This window comes from Acomys russatus, chromosome 21 (assembly GCF_903995435.1).
Source record: "Acomys russatus chromosome 21, mAcoRus1.1, whole genome shotgun sequence".
In the NCBI taxonomy this organism is placed as follows: domain Eukaryota; kingdom Metazoa; phylum Chordata; class Mammalia; order Rodentia; family Muridae; genus Acomys; species Acomys russatus.
This window is the reverse complement of record NC_067157.1, coordinates 35,140,648-35,160,034: the sequence shown is the minus strand read 5'-3', so window position 1 is coordinate 35,160,034 and position 19,387 is coordinate 35,140,648. Positions and strand designations below refer to the sequence as shown.

General features: G+C 41.0%; 1 protein-coding gene across 1 annotated transcript in view; it reads right to left on the bottom strand.

The window, feature by feature from the left end:
- Ect2l (epithelial cell transforming 2 like) overlaps nt 1-19,387 on the bottom strand; it is a 75,338-nt gene that overhangs the window by 16,639 nt on the left and 39,312 nt on the right. The window contains 6 exon segments of the mRNA XM_051164417.1: nt 3,731-3,817; nt 9,714-9,839; nt 11,958-12,061; nt 13,471-13,653; nt 15,432-15,524; nt 17,070-17,198. Of these exon segments, the coding sequence (XP_051020374.1) occupies nt 3,731-3,817; nt 9,714-9,839; nt 11,958-12,061; nt 13,471-13,653; nt 15,432-15,524; nt 17,070-17,198 (722 nt within the window).

Below are 19,387 nucleotides of genomic sequence, written 5' to 3'. Positions count from 1 at the left end.
AATTCTTCACGGACCTTGAAAAAACAACACTCAACTTTATATGGAAAAACAAAAAACACAGGCTAGCTAAAACAATCCTATACAACAAAAGAACTTCTGATTGTATCACTTCATTTCAAGCTGTACTACAGACTATATAGTATTGGCATAAAAATAGACAGGTTGTTCAATGAAATCTAATTGAAACCACAGGTATAGAACCACACACCCATGAACACTTGATTTGTTTTGTTTTGTTGGTTTTTGATTTTTTGAGACAGGGTTTCTCTCTGTAGCCTTGGCTGTTCTGGACTTACTTTGTAGACCAGGCTGGCCTTGAAATCACAGCAATCCTCATGCCTTTGCCTCCCTGAGTGCTAGGATTAAAGGCATGTGCCACCACATCCAGCTTGAACACTTGATTTTTTTTTTTTATAAAGAAGACAAATATGCAATGGAAAAAAGATAGCATCTTCAAAAACTGGTGCTAGTCTAACTGAATGTCATGATGAAGAATAATGTAAATAGACCCATATCAATTACCCTGCACAAAACTCAAGTCCACGTGGATCAAAACACCTAAACATAAAACAAGATACACAGAACCTGACAGAAGAGAAAGTGGGGGAATAGCTTGAATGCATTGGCACAAGAGACAACTTCTTGTACAGAACACCAATAGTGCAGGCAACAAGAACAACAATGAAACTGAAAAGCTTTTGTAAGGCAAAGGAGACCATCAAAAGGACAAATCACAGCCCATAGATTGGGAAAAGATCTTCACCAACCCTACATTCAACAGAGGGCTACTATCAAAAAATATATAAAGAACTCAAGGAACTAGGCATCAAAAACAAAAAACAAATAATACAATTAAAAATTGGGTATTAATGGCTGAGAAACACTTGAAGAAATGTTCAACATCCTTCATCATGAGGGAAATGTAAATCAAAACAACTCTAAGCTCCCATTTTACACTTGTCAGACTGGCTAAGATAAAAACAAACAAACATACAAAAATAATAACAACAACAAAAACTCTTGCTTGCGATGATATGGAGCAAGGGGAACACTCCTCCATGGCTGGTAGGAGTGCACATTTGTATGCCCACTTTGAAAATCAGTATGGCGGTTTATCAGGAAATTGGGAATTGATCTACCTCAAGATCCAGCTATACTACTCCCTAGTGCATGCCCCATCCAACACAAGGACACTTGCTCAACTATATTCATAACAGCTTTATTCATAATAGTCAGAAAATGTAAACAACCTAGATGTCCCTCAACTGAAGAACAGATAAAGAAAATGTGGTACTTTTATACAATGGAATACTACTCAGCTATTAAATACAATGGCATCATGAAATTTGTAGGCAAATGGATAGAACTAGGGGAAAAAAGCCATCCTGAGTGAGGTAACCCAGATACAAAGAGATAAGCATGCTATGTACTCTCTTATAAGTGGATATTAGCAATAAAATAAAGGATAACTATGCTACAACCCCCAGACCCGGAGAGGCTAAGTAACAAGTGGGTTCAAGACTAGAAATGATTCTAAGAGCATATATAGGGGGAGGACGTAGGGGAGGGGAGAAGGAGGGAAGTGGGAGGGAGGGAAGAATGGGAGGAAACAGGGGAAGGGCTAACAATCAAGATGTAATATGAATAAATTAATAAAATTAATTTTTTAAAAAAGACTAGAAATGATCATAATGAGTGAGCTAACCTAGAAACAGAGAGACTCAAATGGTATATACTCACTTATAACTGGACATTAGCCCAAGGGGCAAGTCCCATGAAAGTCTTCACTTACCAGGAAAGTGGGACAGAGGGGAGGATATTCTATTGAGACTCTAGGTGAGAAAATTTGGGGATAGGGAAATAGATGGATCCAGAGGGTCCTAGAAACCTACAAGAGGAACATTATGATGGGTGGATCTGAGCCCAGGGGTTCTGCTTGATCTAAGGCACCAACTAAGGACAATACATGCAGTCATCATCAAACCCCTACCCAGATCTAGCCAAGGGACAGAACATTCTCCACAGTTAAGTGGAGACTGGGGACTGACTTTCACATGATCTCTGGTGCCCCATATTTGGCCATGTCCCCTTGTTGGGGAGGCCCAATGGCACTCGGAGGAAGGATAGCAGACTACCAAGAAGAGACTTGATACCCTAGTACCATATTCATGGGGAGGAGGTCCTCATCAGTCACAGTCATAGGGAAGGGGGGTTGGAGTGAAAGTGGGAGGGAGGGAGGAATGGGAGGATGCATGGGATGGGATAGAAAATGAGATGTAATATGAATTATTTTATTTTTCAATAAAAATGTGTTAAAAAAAAAAAAAACAAGTGGGTTCAAGGAGGGATTCATGAGAACAGGAGGAATCAGGTCAGGAGAAGGAGGAAGAGAATACAGGGAGAGACAACTAGAATTTGAGGCTGTCTTGAGGACTAGGTAGAAACAGTGCCATGGATACTCCCAGGAATCAATGAGGGGGTGATCCTAGCTAAGACTCCTTTAACTGGCCATCTTCTGTAACCAGGTAATGCTTCCAGTGGAAGGACTGGGACATCAACCCAGTCACAAAACCTACCACCTACAATTTGTTCTGCTTGCAAGATGTGCTGGGGTAAAAGGGCACAGAATTTGTAGAAGTGGCCAACCAATGACTGGTTCAGCTTGAGACCCATGCCAGGAGAGGAAGCTCACCCTGACAGTGCCTGGAGGGCCAGTAACAAGAGGCTGCATAACCCAGAGACCTAGGATAATACCAAACATCAGCAGCAGAAAGAAAGAAAGAAAGAAACAAACAAACAAACAAACAAACAAAGAAAAGAAAAAAGAACAATTAATGAAATGATTCCTAATGTTATTCTGCTATATTCATAGACAGGAGCCTAGCATAATTGTCATCAAAGAGGCTTCACTCAGCAACTGATGGAACCGGATGCAGAGACCCACAGCCAAACATTAGCTGGAGCTTGGGGAGTTCTGTGGAAGCAGAGGAGAAATTGTAGTAGCCAGAGGTGTCCAGGACATCACAAGAAAACCCACAGAATCAACTAACCGGGGCTCATAGGGGCTCATAGAGACTGAACCATCAGGGAGCCTGCATGGGTCTGACCTGGGCCCTCTGCATGTGTGTTATGCTTCTATAGCTTGCTCTTCTTGTGGGACTCCTAACAGTGGGAGTAGGGGCTGTTTCTGACACTTTTGCTGCTTTTGGGACACTTTTCCTTCTTCCGGGGTGCCTCGTTCAGCCTTAATATGAGGGGGAGGTGCCTAGTCTTAATGAAACTTGATATGCCATGTTTGGTTGCTATCCCTAAGAGGCCTGACTTTTTCTGAAAATAAATGAAGAAGGAGTGGATCTTGGGGGTGGGGTAGGGGGCTGGGAGGAGAGGGGGGAGGGGAAACTGTGGTCAATATGTAATATATGAGATCATCATCATCGCAAAGCTCCATGTATAGTTCCTGAAAGTGATGGAAAGTCATGAAAAATCATGGGGTCATGTACAGATTGGTTTTTCTCTCATATGTTAAGTCTCTATCCTTTGAATCAACTTCTTTTGTGTTCACAGGATAGTTACCAGGCTTTGTTTTGTTTTAATCTACCAATACATTTAAGTAGTTGGCTTGTTGTTCCTCTCTTTAAGGAATGAAAACAAAGAACTAACCATGGTAAATACTGACTCTTCTCTGTCTGCAACAACACTGACAAGATCCTAGTGGCAATAGGTGGCTCACCAGTTTAACCAGCATCTCCATGTTCAGGTCGCTTGGGCTTGGACTTGACTTCATGTCCTGAGAATTGTCTTCTACAGTGCTTCTTTCCTGAAGAGTAAATGGAACTTGGTTACTTGGAAGTGGGTCTTGTAGTACTGTCCATACTGGGAAGCCACATGCCTTCAGCTCTTAACACAAGATCCCTAGGTACACTGACTTAGGTGCTTAACAAATGTAGTGCCTCTCTTATAATAAGATTTATGTGTTTAATAACAGCCTTTATGGATAGTGTTTCTCAACCTGTGGGTTGCAACTTCCACAGGGGTCTAGTATCAGATATTCTGCATATTTAGATACTTTTTATGTTACGATTCACAACACTAGTAAAATTACTATTATGAAGAAACAATGAAATAATTTTACAGTTGGGTGTCACCACAATGTGAGGAACTGTACTAAAAGGGTCACAGCATTAGGAAGGTTAGAACCACTGCTTTAGGGGCTTGGGAGATGGGTCAGTGGGTAACCCTAGCCCTAGGAGGCAGAAAAAGGATCCCTGAGGGTTGCTGGTCACCAATCTGTCTAAAAGCGCAAGTTCCGGAATCTGTGAAAGACGTGGGGGGGGGGGGCGGGGGAGAGAGGGAGGAAGGGGGTGGAGAGAAACAGAAGCAGCAGCTACCCAGCACTGTGGTCTCCACACATACACACACTCATGTGCACACACAGGTATACACATAAAATTTAAAAATAAAAATATAGACAACCTTTAGCTTCATCTAGCTTTTTTTTTTTTTTTTTTGCCTGCAAGGTGGGAGGGGTTAGAGGTCCTCTGGAGCTTAAAGAATCTAAGCACTCCTGAGAGTGGGCTAGGACTACACTCTGTTTTTTCACTTCGCAGATATCTTTAAGAAGCTTATCTCATTTTCAAGAAGCTAAGAAGAACAGACGCTAACACTTTATAAAATTCACCTCCCTTTTCAACTCATGATAAAGTGCTATAAAAACAGTTCACATACTCTTCCAAGATTTGTCTGTTTTCACATTTAAATATGGCTTTTCCTCTCTTCACTATATCTTGGAGCCTGCCTATAAATTAGGACATTCAAATAAAAGTCCCCTGTTACCTGGGCAGCATCCCAGGGGTCTCTCTAGCAACAGAACAATAGCCCTGTGTTCCTGTTGGGAAAACAAAACGGTGGTTGTGACTGCTGCTTTCCCTACTCAAAGAACACTCTTAGTGGAGATCCCCGGCTGTTCCTGGAGGAGGCTGGAGGACAAACATCACCTTGTTTGAGGATTTGCTTGTTTTGTTTTGTTTCCTTGAGACAGAGTCGCCAATATTCTGGACTCTCCTCAAACTGCTGACCTTGAACTCCTAATCCTCATAGCACTCCCTAAGTGCTAGGAATTCAGGCATGCACCACCAGGCCTGGCCATAAACATCGGTTTTCAACCAAGACTCCTTTTTATCTTATCAAGAGAAAATGAGTGTGTTCTATAGCTGTATGGTTTCGTGTGATATGTGTCAGGTAAAAAGGAAACTGCAAGGCCCCAATTCTAAAATTCAATCCAAATATCCAGAAATGGGTTGGACCTGAACTATAGGAGGATTTCTGGCAGTTAGGTAAAAGCTAGAATTCCTTAGGAATTTGTTAAGCAGGTTTCTATCTACTAAAGAGAGTCACTTCCTTTACCTCTGTCAGAAGGGACAAATGGCTACCTATAGTGCCTATCAACATATCAAAGCACATGCTGGCCCCCAGGCTCCTGCAGCATCCTAAGTACCTGTTACTCATACCAAAGTCATGGTTGCCTCCTAAACTTCCTCCAGGTCAAAGGCTTCCCTCTGCTCAGCTGTTCATTCTCCTTATAACCATGTTATTCTCACTGTGCCCCACCTTCCTCCCTCCCCCCTCCCCCCTACTCTATTCCTCTTTGTTTCACTATGTTTTCTGTTTCTGTTTTTGTTTTTTAACCAAAACCCTCAAATGTTTGATTTTCCCAATAAAGACTCAGGAGCCAGATGCTTGGGTGGAAGCCTGCTAGCTCAGAGAGGCAGAGAAAGTTATCCTCCTACTCAGCTGACTTCTCCACATTGTCTTAAATACCCTCAATCCAATGTCCCTCCTTTCTGTTTACTATCCGTCCTCTGGAGTTCCTCTCACTCTCTCTGTTTTCCCCCATGTTCACTTCCTGTCAGCTGGCTGCTGGCTCTGCTTCTTGACCTAGAGTTAACTTTATTTAATCCTGTTTACAGAAAGCTCTTAGATTACAGGTGTGTGCTAGTGCTAAGCCATACCACAACTAGAAACAGGCTTTTCCAGTACACAACCTTGGGGTTCACGGTGTGATTACATATCCTGCGAGTTCTCTCTATTCTCCTGCTACTCTCCCCTCTTGAGGACAGCACCAACCCTATCCATTCTACTTCTTTCTCTCTGCTCTGGACTCTTCCAGATGCCTCTGTTTGTTCTCTCTTTCATGTCTACAATAAAACCCCTCCCCTAAGCCACACCAGGCAATGGTCATGTTGCCAGTCTGTACAGTAGGCAGAAACTTTGGTACAGGGGCCCTGGTCCCTGAGCAGTAGCCATTCTTAGCTCTCTTCCTGGTTACAGGCTATACCACTAGAGTCTGAACACCTGTTTGTTCTGGGGCTCTCTTTTCTTTCCTTCCCATGTATGGCTGTCTCATGCAGCCTAGTATATTTCTATACTTTTGGTTTGGGGAGATGGGTCTTTGAATTTTGAATTAAAAGGATCAGAATTTCCCTAAGAGCGGAACACTCTTCATTTTAAACAAATTACAGCACTAGTTATTTATAGTCAGGAACCATCATATTGTCAAGTCAGTGGAGACACCAGTGGCTGCACCAGCTGCAGATGTAAAATGAGAATCAAACCCTCATTATCTCAAAACTAAGACAACTGCAACACGCCAGAATTATATTGTGACCTCTCAGATAAGGTAGCTGCTGTAATGTGGAAACCCACCTTTTATTACTTAGAGCTCAAATGTCCCTCAAAGTACATACTTTGAAAGCTTAGCCAGTGGCCTCTAGCACTACTGGGAGGTTGGACCTAATAGACACTGGTTATATAGGGCACACTGTGAAGGGATCTGGGGACCTTGGCTTGCCTTTCTTTTCCCACTTTCACTTCCTGGATCATCCAGAGGCAAACTTTCTTTTGCATCACATGTTTTCACCATGATGCTCTGCCTTGCTACAGACCCCAAAACAGTGGGGCTACATAACTATGGAATAAAACCTCAGATACCCCTGATCCAGAATCAACATTTCTCATTCCATTGTTTCGGGTACTTCACAGCAATCAAAAAGCTACTATGCACAATCACCTGAGAGCTGACGTCAGATTCCACCCTCTGGTGGACACACAGGCTCTTTACTCTGCCCCAGCTGCTAGGGCTACTACTGCTGCTACTTTCTTCTTCTTCTTCCTTCTTCCTTCTTCCTTCTTCTTTCTCCTCCTTCATCTTCCTCCTCCCCTCTTTTTAAAAGATTTATTTTTATTTTATGTGCATGAATGTTTCATTTGCATGTATGTATGTATACCATGTGTGTACTCAGTACCTGTAAAGGTCCAAAGAGGGTATCAGATTCAGATACCATAAACTAGAAGTTCAGATGGTTGTGAGCCTCTTTGTGGGTACTGGGAACAAAACCCCAGTCCTCACAAGAGGAGTCTAATACCTCTGATCTCTGCAGGTACCAGCACTTACATGCACACATGCACATACCCACACACTTTAAAATACATAATATATATTTTAGGCAGAGGAAATGGAGCCTAGTAAGGTTGTTTGAACATAAACATGGTGACTTCTCATAATTTAGAGTAAGCATAGTTACAATTGTTGGGAATTTTAGAGCTTATTTTAAAATTATGACATCATCTCTTATCCTGTTTCTAATGGTGAATATAGTGCAGTAACAGGGCAGCTTCCTTTGCAGCTTTATAGAAAATGCTTATCTTTTGGATGGGTCTTTGCTTTGGTAATCTCTATTACATATAAAGTTGACTGGAAGAAACAAGATCACAGAGCTAGGCTTGGATCACATGGCAGAAGTTTTTTGCTAGAATATAAAACATGCAGATAATTTACTCTCTAGCCACTCTCTGCATGGTTGATGCTTTCCCCAGAGAGCACAGAGCTGCAATGGCAGTGAAAATGAGACTTTGATTCATATTGTCACTCATCAACACAACTGCACAATGTTAATATAAATACTACAAAGCACTTCAGGCACACTTCAGCCTGGAGTAAGGCCTGATTGGACAGCAAGATGAGATGCAAGGAGATAGAATAATAACTGTATTAGTTACTACCCTGTCACTGGGACAAGAGGCAGGGTGAAGTAGGCAGGCTCCTGAAGATTTCTAAATAGTACCACATGCTGCAACCAAACACTTGAAACAAGAATCTGTGGGTACCTTTCATATTCAATGTAATAATTAATATGGATGGATGGATGGATGAATGAATGGATGGATGGGCAGATGGATGAGTAGATGATACCAGATACATACACAGAGACAGAGAGAAGATACCTGTATTTGACAGACAAGCCCTTCTTTCACGAGCCACTTCAGGACTTCCATCTGAGAGATGCCATTATTTCCAGTCCTATAACTGGATTTATGAGCTCTTTTAAACAAATACGTATAGTTTTTTAAACTAAACCTGAATGTGTGGAGGTAGTTTCTTTTGAGATAGACCAGCAAGCTCCTCTGCAGAGGGAAATGTCCAGCAGCTCTCCTGTGGCCTGCCCTGGGCTGTGCTCAAGCGAAGCACTAGTGTATGGGAGAACATCGCGTTAATAGGGCACCAGGGGACTCACCTCCTAAGGCAACTCACAAATCTATACATACTAACAGTCCAGATGGCGACTTTGTGTTGGGTGACAGTGTCCTAAGCCTCAAATAACTCTTTCCTGAGCATAAATAGTTCTAAAAATGGCATTTTTCTACGTAATAAATCAGTTTTGTGAATGACAATGAGCTCGGATTGTTTCATGTAACCAAGAGTGTGGGGATTCTGAAGAGAGGACTCGTGAACTTCTATTTTGTGAAGAATTAGCTTCAACTTTACTTTTTCTTTTATAAATTTGACTCTCAACTGAAAAAAGAAGGGCTTCAGATGCAGCACAGTTGGTAGCATGTTTTCCTATGAGTCATGAAACCACCCCAGTATGGTGGTGCACACCTGCAATCCCAGAACCTGAAAAGTACAATGTGGGAGGAGCAGGAGTTCACAATCTTCCTCGGCTCCGTAGTGAGTTCAAAGCCAGCCTGGACTACAAAAGAAAGAGGAGAGGACATGGAAGAGGAAGAAGTGGAGGGGAAGAGAAAAAAATTGGTTTTTGTCTGTTTGTTTGCTTTGGGTTCTGTTTTTGTTTGTTTGGTTGGTTGGCTTTTTGTTTTCATTTTGGTTTTTGGGGGGTGTGGTTTGGGGGGTTGTTTTGGTTTTTGTTTTTGTTTTGTTGAGACAGAGTCTCATTAGGTAGCCCTGGCTGGCCTGGAACTCTATGCATAGACTACTAGACTGGCCTGGAGCTCTCAGAGACCCACCTGCTTCTGCCCCTCAAACACTGAGATTAAAGGTGCGTGTTTCCACCCAATGTGAAAGAATTCTTGCTTTCATATACAACACAAAGGATCTTAGTCTACAAATAAATTTTTCTCTCTCTCTCTCAAATTTACCTCAGTGAGAATTCAGTTGAGTCAGTGGTGAAGGAAAATGCAAGTTTCCAGCTCTCCTACAGCAAACACAGCTCTCAGTCAGTGAACGGCTTCTGCTCTGAAGTGCCACTCATGTTAAGCAACACCCTCTTTAATAGTAGCCCATGACAATGATATCCCTACAACAACTGATTGTTGTTGGCTTTCCAGGAAAACTGTCACCTTTCTGGAAAAATCTCTCTACTCCACGAGCCTCACTCTACAGAGAAGCCACCATAGCATAAAAACACAACAACTTTTACCTTCCTGCGTGGATCCCATGTTTCTTTCAGGTCACATTCTGTTGGGACATCATTTCCTTCAAAATCTTTGTACTTTTTACTAGATTTCTTCAGCAGATAATATGACAAAAATTCCAGAGGTTTGTCCTGAAAAAAAAAAAAAAATGACACACACACCCTAAAAAAAATTCCTCTTTAAAGCATTCATCTGATATCACATTAAGCATATGACAGAAAAAAAGAACATGCACTGGGGTTCAGTCAGTAAAGGGCCTGTGTAAGCTTGAGGACTTCAGCTCTGATTCCAGCACCCAAGTAAAAACTGAGCTGTGGTGTTGCATGCCTGTAACCCTGGGTGTGTTCAGATGAATGCCAGAGACCATCTGACCTGCTGAGTCAGTGAGCTTCATGTTTAGTGAGTGACCTTTTCTCCAAACAGGAGGTAGAAAATGATACAGGAAAATATCTCTGGTCTATAGACTCACATACACATCACACATGCGGGCGCATACACACACACACACACACACACACACACACACACTATACATGGATGCATGAAAAAAAAAAGGACATTTTTAGTGGACGTTTCAGTTCTCTACTCAAGTCAAGAAAACAAAGTAATTGTTATTCAAGTAATATAAGTTAATTTCTCCTCATCCCATATTCTGGTTATCAGCCATATTCTTGGTTCTCAGACTTCCCTCACAATCTGAGGTCTCGTGGAAGGTTCTCTCAAAATCTTTAGACTCAAAGTGGCTCCCAACAACCCTTGGCTGCTCAAGGAAAGACCAGCAAGGCTCTCATGGTCTCTCAGGGGAGGAAAGCAGGCCTAAGAGAGAAGCAGGACACCACCACTGTTGGGGAGCCCACCAGCTCCCCATGGGGTCTGCTCTCCTTTCACATTGTAGGACTGAGCCCCATCAAAATTATGATATATATATATATATATATATATATATATATATATATATATATATATATATATATATATATATATGATTCTTCTTCCATCAAACATGATTAGCCATTTGGTATTTGAGAGACGGTGCAGGATCTTTCTAGGCCTTTGGGTCTCTATGAATGTCCATGATCAGATCAACGGAGAAATTTGCTAAGGGTTTTGGGTTGTGGTACCACTGATCTGAGTCCACAGTAGGCAGTCCATGACCAACAATAGCTCCACGTAGCGTAGCTAAGCCTGCAGCTATCTAGTGCTTCCCCAGAGATCCAAGGAGAAGGAATATGTACCGAGGTCACATTTAAATGGCACAATCACCACAGGAGGAGGAAGTCAGTCCTTGAAGAAGAAAGACCTTGTATAGCACTACAAATGCACCAAGCACAGCTACTCCTCTTATTCCTGGCGGCAGCTTCACAGTTATCCTTGGGGCTGTGAGAAAGGAACTTGTGAAGTAACCTCGTGTGTGTGTGTGTGTGTGTGTGTGTGTGTGTGTGTGTGTGTGTGTGTACAAAAGACCAAGGACAATCTTGGAACTGTCCCCTTTTATTTTAAATGGAATTTCTCATTTGTCTGGAACTCACTAAGTAAGCGACTCTGGCTGGCCAGAGAGCCCCAGGGACCCACCTGTTTCTCCCTCCCAGCACTTGGATTATAAACATCTGTCACCATGCTTCACTTGCTTTCACATAGGTTGTGGGAATCAATCTCAAGCCCTCATACTTGCAAGGCAAGAAATTTCCTGCTGAAGCTATCTCCCCAGCCAACAAATTGTTTACAGTCTTCTGAAATGTACATTGCATTTTCTGGTAGACTGTCCAAGATGCCCTGTTAATACAACTGGTTCTTGAGATTATACCAACTATCCCTATCCCCAAATGCTGGCTTGTCTGTTTTTCCTTTGCTGTTTTCTTTCCCACTGCCTCTCATCTAGCCCCCTTTGCTGTGTTGTATCTGGTTTCACATGGTTCAGACCCCTGGCTCATACGCTTATGTGAAATATAAGGCCATGAACATGTTTTCTAATGAAGTCACTTCTAGCTGAAATTAGGCACAAGACAGAAAACACTGCACAAATGAATTGACTTTAAATAACCCAGGAGATCTCCCTGCTTCTCTGTTTTACATACTTAGTACATCTTGAGGCCAGAATCTCTCTGTGCTGTTTTTATAAACTGATGTAATTTCTCTGAGGAACCATGTCCCAGAATGATAAACTGCTAAAAGGTAACAAATGTGAACTAAGGACTTTTGTGTACTGAGATTTTTTTTTTCCATTTTTTTTTCTTCAACAGAACACTTACAGATCCTTCTTTTGACAACTCCATCAGTCCATCTGCCAGAGCCTGTGCAGTGTCTTGGTTATTTAGAACGCTACCCATACCCAGCGTGTCAAACATAAATTGCCCTGAAATGTAAAGCACATACACTGTACTTAATTTAATTAAGGCAAAATGGTGAAGAAAGGAATCGTCACAGTTACCCTTTAGTGCAAGGGATCGGAACAAATTGTTATTATTGCCATGAGGAGTTCCATTGTAGAACAGGAAATGAGCCAAACCAATTTCACCATGCTAAAACTGAGGTTGAATTAAATATAAGACAATAATAAGAGAAATCATGAAAAGAACTTTGTAAGTTAAATGTTCAATCCAATTGCACATCCTCCCACATCCCCTCACATTTGTGCTCAAAATGTAAATATTTTTTTCATAGAAAGTAGCTTATATACAAAGACATCCTTTCATTTGTAACCTTTTAATATTTTCACACCTTTACTGGAAAACAACTTTTCCCATTGACTACTCATTGCCAACACATTGTCATAAAAATTACTTTTTCATTTTTCTATCTAATCCTTAGTATCTATGAAATAAAAATTGTTTCCCCTTGTTTATATATTTTTAACTGTTTGGTTTAACATTTCCTAAATGTGATACTACAAGAAAATACAAGGGGCGATCTCTGCATAAGAGGCATTTGTGAAGCAAGGTACAAGACATGTACTGATGGACAAAATGTCTTGTGGGCACACATGTGATATTATTACTGTGTACAGCAAGGGAAGGAGAAGGCACAGGTCTGTAGTGCTTACATGATACTGTGCCTTACTCAGATGGAATATTTTAAAATATGAAGAGATGGTTATAGAAGAAAGGAGACACATTTTCCCAGATGGTAAGACGTGTTTCATTTTAAAGAATGAACTAGTTGAGATCATGATTTAATGTTAAGGCAGCATATCATGCTACAAAGAGTATGGTGGTAATTTGATCAAGGCAATGGAGTGGGAATGGAAAACTGATTCAGTGATGTTGAACAGGTTAGGTTAAAAAACCATGGAGCCCAGCAGCAAGATGTGTATTTTATTTTATTGTTTAAGAAGAAAATCTAATACATAATTTATTTGTATATTTATAGGGGTACCAGAATGGTCTGAGGCATCTGGGTGAATTATGTATTCTAGACAGATAATAGCTGAACTGTAGAAAAAGTTGTGTAATGGATGCTGTGAGTGAGAGGTACTTACTGGCTGGAACAAGTTGTAGTGAGAAAAGATAGTTTCTCTAGTTGGGTAAAAACCGAGTTCTGCCCTCGGAAGGTGGGCTGCCACAAGAATCAGTAATATGGTGCAATGAGAAAACAGAGGTCAACTCCAGCATTCTGAACACAATTCCTGTTACTCTTGAGTATTTGAGAAACAAAGATGATGTTTGAGCAGGTATGTGTTACAACTGGGTTTTGTCAGTCTTGAATTTGCTCAGTTAAGAAATAAGGCTCTGGCCTGACCTGGAGCAGCCGTGTGTGAGATCTTACCTATCATCCGGCCACTGATGCTCTCCTGCAAGGTTTTGAAGAGCGGATTTAACTCCTTCCTCACGGATTTCAAGGTATCTTCCAGGAATTCTGTGAAGCTGGACCATGCCTGGAGCTTGGACTCACTGAAGTAGCTGGAAGGAGGTGTCCTATCCTGCTGTGGCCCCAGCCAGTCACTGAGAACTGACAGGAATTTGAATTTTATTATTGAAGACTTAGTTCATATTCTCTCTCTCTCTCTCTCTCTCTCTCTCTCTCTCTCTCTCTCTCTCTCTCTCTCTCTCTGGGTGTGGTGTGGTGGTACAGGTGCACATGTATATGTAATTGCACATGTGTGCACTCACATGTAGAAGCCAGAGGTCAACTTCAGGTGTTGCTTCTCACCTGTACACCTGTCCATCATAAGGCCTCTCATTGCACTTGAGCTCTCCAAGTAACTCAAAACTTGATCTGAGGCAGGAGATTTCTACTTCTTGTTTAAAGGACAATCAACTCAGCTGTCTTTATACTGGGCATAGTGTCCCTTCTCAGAAAAAGATAAGTAGTCACAGCCTACTTTCAATGGTAAAATAAGAAATTCAGAAAGGAGACACTAAAGGTCTGTTTGGGGTAGGTTAGGTTGATTTGTTCTACTTGAAATTAGAAATAAAGTCTCTGCCTGGTGTTTTGGGAAGCTGAGTGGATGGATGTACATAGGAATTTATCTCTTCATTCTAAAAGTGAGAATTCTTCCTCCTCAGCACTTCCCACTCCCCTGCCAAGCTATTCAAGGTCAACCCACAGCAACTACTCCTATCCCTTTCTCAGATTAAGGGTACCGCAAAATATTCAGCATGGTTATAGTGGATGTGTAAGAATGTTAGACACCTTGCAAAGAATTACAGGATGAAGGAGTGGCCCTTGTTTGTTTTGTTTTGCCTAAATGGATGGTCAGATTCACTTTGTTTCTCCTGTCACTGACAAGCATGTGACAGACAAGCAAGACTTTTAATGTGTTCTTTTACAAGGAGAGTAAAAAGAAACTGAAAGGGAAAGAGACAGCAGGAGAAAAGAAAGTACAGCTGCTCCTTAGGGCAAACAACAGGCCCAATCTTTGCTGCCCTGAGCTGGGCGATTCTCTCCACAGAGCCAGACATCATCGTTTGCTGATGCTGTGTGAACTACAGTGAACTGGCCACGATTGCTTCAGAACTGTGTGAACTATGAAGTCAATGAGCTTTCTATTCCATCTACATGGAATCATTTCCTTTACAAGTGTCACAGTCATGCCAACTTCCCCCAAGTGTCACAGTCATGCCAACTTCCCCCAGTCATGAAAGGCCTTTGGAAACTAAAGAGTCTGTGTCCGTACCATTTCCAAGGCAGTTCATGCTCTGTTTGATATGAGAAGAGTTTTGAAGGAGAAAGTGATGAGTGACATTGCAGGATAGCCATGTGTTCCATTTTTATCCAGTATTGGTAGCTTTATTGTGCCAATGAAAGTATATTTTCCCTTCTGATTCATTTTTCCTTCCTGATCATGCTACCGAGTGGGATCTAAGCAAAGTTTGTTTCCCTCTCCTTAGAGCTACAATTCGTGCTCCAAAGTAAAAATCAAATCAATTCTTTTTTTAAAAACTGAGAAAATGCATTCTTTCTTTAGATCAGCAAGTGTACAACTTTGCTGAACTCTTTAAAGAGGGTTTTAGTAAATTATAGCTGGAAACAAAACATTCACATCAAAGCATGACTCAGGGATGTGGAATAGCATGGCTGAAGTAGAGACAATATCCCTTCAGGGAGAGTAGCAACTGCTGTGAACAGGTCAGGATAGGTGTACATCAGCAAAGATGTACAGTTGCTGGTTAGTTACTGAGGTAGGGAAATGAGACAGGAGCATATTTTTCTAGTACTTGTCCCTCGGTGATGTTGAAGGGGCTGTCTATTCCTAGGCACACTAGCCAGCTCTCACATGCACTTACTGTGTTGGTACGAACCAGTCGCAATTCCAGTGGGGGCAGAGAAGAATATACCAGTTAGCTGAGACAGCTGAGAAAGAACTTCTATGCCTGCTTCTGCACAACCAAAAATGCCTGCATTAGTTTACTCACAGGTTTCTCCTCAAACAGTCAAAGGTTACTTAGAAGCATGAAAGAACTGGCCAAGAAAGACCATAGGCAATTGTCATCTTCAATTTAAATCCTTCAGTCAAAGATCCCACTAACATCTCTCCTTTATCTCTACAGACAGATGTCCAAACACCTAATTTTTGAGAAGCAATAAGATGTAGAAAGAAGGTATGCAACTACAGCAAATGCTTATATTCAACTTTGGAATATTTAAGTCAAAAACCAAGAAAACCCCACAGGAATTTCCTAAAATAATATGAATAAAAGGAGAACTGTGGTTGAAAGTGGACAGACTTAAAACAGATAAAGAGTGGAATAAAATGATCAAAATTTAACATAGCATTAATTTCTCCCCTTCTGCTTGATCTGTTGGTGTATGCCTTTAATCCCAGTAGTTATGTGGCAGAGGCAGGTGGTTCAAGACCAGTCTGATCTACAGACCGAGTTCCAGGACAGCCAAGAATACACAGAGAAATCCTATCTTATTTTTCTCCCCTTCTTCAGTGACACAGATTGGACTATATAGTGGATTACTGGATTCACTGAATAGGTTGAATTACTTGAAAAGAAATGTATATAATGGATATGGTGTTTTAATTCTCTGTGGTTCAGAAATAAATATTCAATTGCTTCTCAGAACAAGATAGTAAAAGCTGATGGGCTTATATGCCTAATATTTCATTGATAATGAAGTCAGATAGCGAATCCACAGTGCAATCAAATAATCAATTGATTGCAGTAAACTTGAAAATAAAATTAATGGGGGAGAAAGAACAGGCTTCCTTACAAGGAATGGTGCTGGAAAAATAGAACACCTATTGGCATAAAATTAAAATATATTCTAAATAATTAAATAATATGATACTAAAAACATAATTATAAAAGCAGAAATCAAAATTAAGAAGTTCTTCTGTTCAGAAGAATCTATTCAGAGAAGGAAAACAAAAGTCATCAACTGGAAAAACAGTCTACTTTTCAAAAAGTGAAAGATACTTGGGCAGACACTGAGGAAGCTATGTAAATGGCAGACAAGTAGATAACAAGCATCGTGACTTGCTAGGAAACTACAAGTTAGAAGCACCATGAGATGCTTTTGTATCCACTTGAATAGCTAAAACTAATACAAGTATCTCAGTGTTGTACAACTTGAGTCCTCAGACATACTTTCTAGAAACATAAAAGCGTACAATCACTTTGAATAACAGGTTATCTGGCTCTGTAAAAGTTAAATGTACACCCCCTGGATCTTGTATATCTTAGTGAAGTGAATGCACATGTTCACAATATGCTCACAGCAACCTCACTTATAAAATACATTGTAAAGATATAGTATACTGTGTCATGTGATTTCATGTAATAATTACAGTGGTAAAAGGAATGTGCCATTAATTCATGCATTAAATAGGTTTGACTGTGAATGCACCTCAGAAATACACAAAACAGCATCACTAAGAGGCATGTCTCCTGCCATTCTAGAGTGTTGACACTGACCTGATGCTCCAAGTGGCACAAAGAAGTCTACACGCCCCCCTTCTTCTTTGGTGGCCACACAGCTTCCTAGTTTCTCCCAGAAGTCTCTCACTTCAGGCCACAGTAAGTTTTTAACACAAATTCTATAGCCTAAGGAAAAAATAAAATGTCAATTATTTGGTTGTTACAGCATTATAAACAAAAATTTTAGCCATTTGTGAAAATGAAATCACAAATTCAAAACCCACCATTTGCCTATAAAACAAAAATCTCCAGTGTACCTACACTTCATGAACCATCGTGTTAGGGCCACAAAAAGTGCCAGTGAATTGCACTATGGCCCTGGGCTCCTTCAGACTCTGGATTAATAAGGTGTTATACACTTATGTTTTGGACACTGTGTTTCTGCCTCCACACTGTAGCGCTGTGAGTCTTCAGGCTCAAGCAGGGTTTAAAGTGAATGGCCAGTCAACTTCTGAGATCTTGCAACTAATTTCCAAAGCCCCCACAATCATCAATAAAAAAAATTTTTTTTTAGAGCAGGCAAGGCTCCTAGAGTTAGCAACCACCTCAAACCTTCCTTTACTCCTAACTGCCTTGGGAATGATTCGTGACTCATTGTGCCATTTTGGAAGTTCCCTTGAAGCTGGACCATCTAACTTATTTCCTCTTCCCTCATCCCACATGGACAGAATGTTTACAATTAATAAAACCAAAAAAATTCTGCTTTAGGTATAAGCAAGGAAAACTGCAAAGTTATCCATAAGGATAGGCTCTAAAAGTTTAATTAAAGGTATTCATTGTCTCCTCTCCACCCCAAAAGAGGTAAACATTGATGAGGTTTTTAAATCTCCCCATGACAACTTAATTATGCCAGCCATTCCTTTCCAGTACTGCTTTGCAGCACAAGCCAAGCAGAGTTCATAAGAGGTAGCAAGTGCACACCAATTTATCTATGCATTTGGTGTGCACTGCTAGTGTAATTACTGTACTTTCAAAAGAAAGAGTATAAAGGACACCTATGTGTGGTAGTTTGAATGAGAATGGCCCCCATAAATTTATCTATTTGAATGCTTAGTCACCTAGGAGTGATGCTAGTTGAAAGGATTAGAAGAATTAGGGGGCGTGGCCTTGTTGGAACACGTGTTGCCTTGCTGGAGGGAGAGTGTTGCTGGAGGTAGGATTTGAGGGTTCAACAGCCCATGCCAGACCCATTCTTTCTATGTGCACACATCAGGATGAGGCTCTCTCAGCTACTTCTCCAGCACCACATCTGCCTGCTGCTACCATGCTCCCTGCCATGATGATTATCCTGCAAAGCCATACGCAAGCTGCCAGTTAAATGCTTGCTTTTATAAGAGTTGCCTTTGTCATGGTGTCTCTTCATAATAATAGAAAAATGACGAAGACCCTATAAAAGGAGAGAAATACTTGCAAATCACATAAGTGATTACTATACATAACATACAAAGATTATCTACAACTCAACCTATACAAAAATCAACCCACTTTTCAATAAGCAAAGGGCTTGTTTTCATAAAGAAAATACACAAATAGCCAGCGAATACATGACAGATGTTCATCATCACTCATCAGCAGAGATGTCCTAACCAAAACACAAAGAGATTAGAAACTGTGTAGAAGAAAACAAATAAACAAACAACAAAACTCTGAAACAAGTAAATGGCACAGAGAACTTTGTATGCTTGTACATTGTTGATAAAGCAGTAATGAAAAACAGTATAGAGGCCTTTTAAATTAAAAAGAAAGCCACCATGGCATACTCTTTTTTTTTAATTTTTAAAATTTTTTAAAAATTTTATTAATTTATTCTTATTACATCTCAGTTGTTATCCCATCCCTTGTATCTTCCCATTCCTCCCTCCCTCCCATTTTCCCCTTACTCCCCTCCCCTATGACTGTGACTGAGGGGGACTTCCTCCCCCTGTATATGCTCATAGGGTATCAAGTCTCTTCTTGGTAGCCTGCTATCCTTCCTCTGAGTGCCATCAGGTCTCCCCATCCAGGAGACGTGGTCAAAATATGAGGCACCAGAGTACGTGTGAAAGTCATACCCCACTCTCCACTCAACTATTGAGAATGTCCTGTCCATTGGCTAGATCTGGGTAGGGGTTTGACATTTATGGCCTGTATTGTCCTTGGCTGGTGCCTTAGTTTGAGTGGGACCCCTGGGCCCAAATCTGCCTATCATAATGTTCTCCTTTTAGGTTTCTAGGACGCTCTGGATCCTTCTAACTTTGCTCTTCTCCCATGCTTCTCTCATCTAGAGTCCCAATAGGATGTCCTCCCCTCTGTCCCAGTATCCTGGTAAGTGAAGA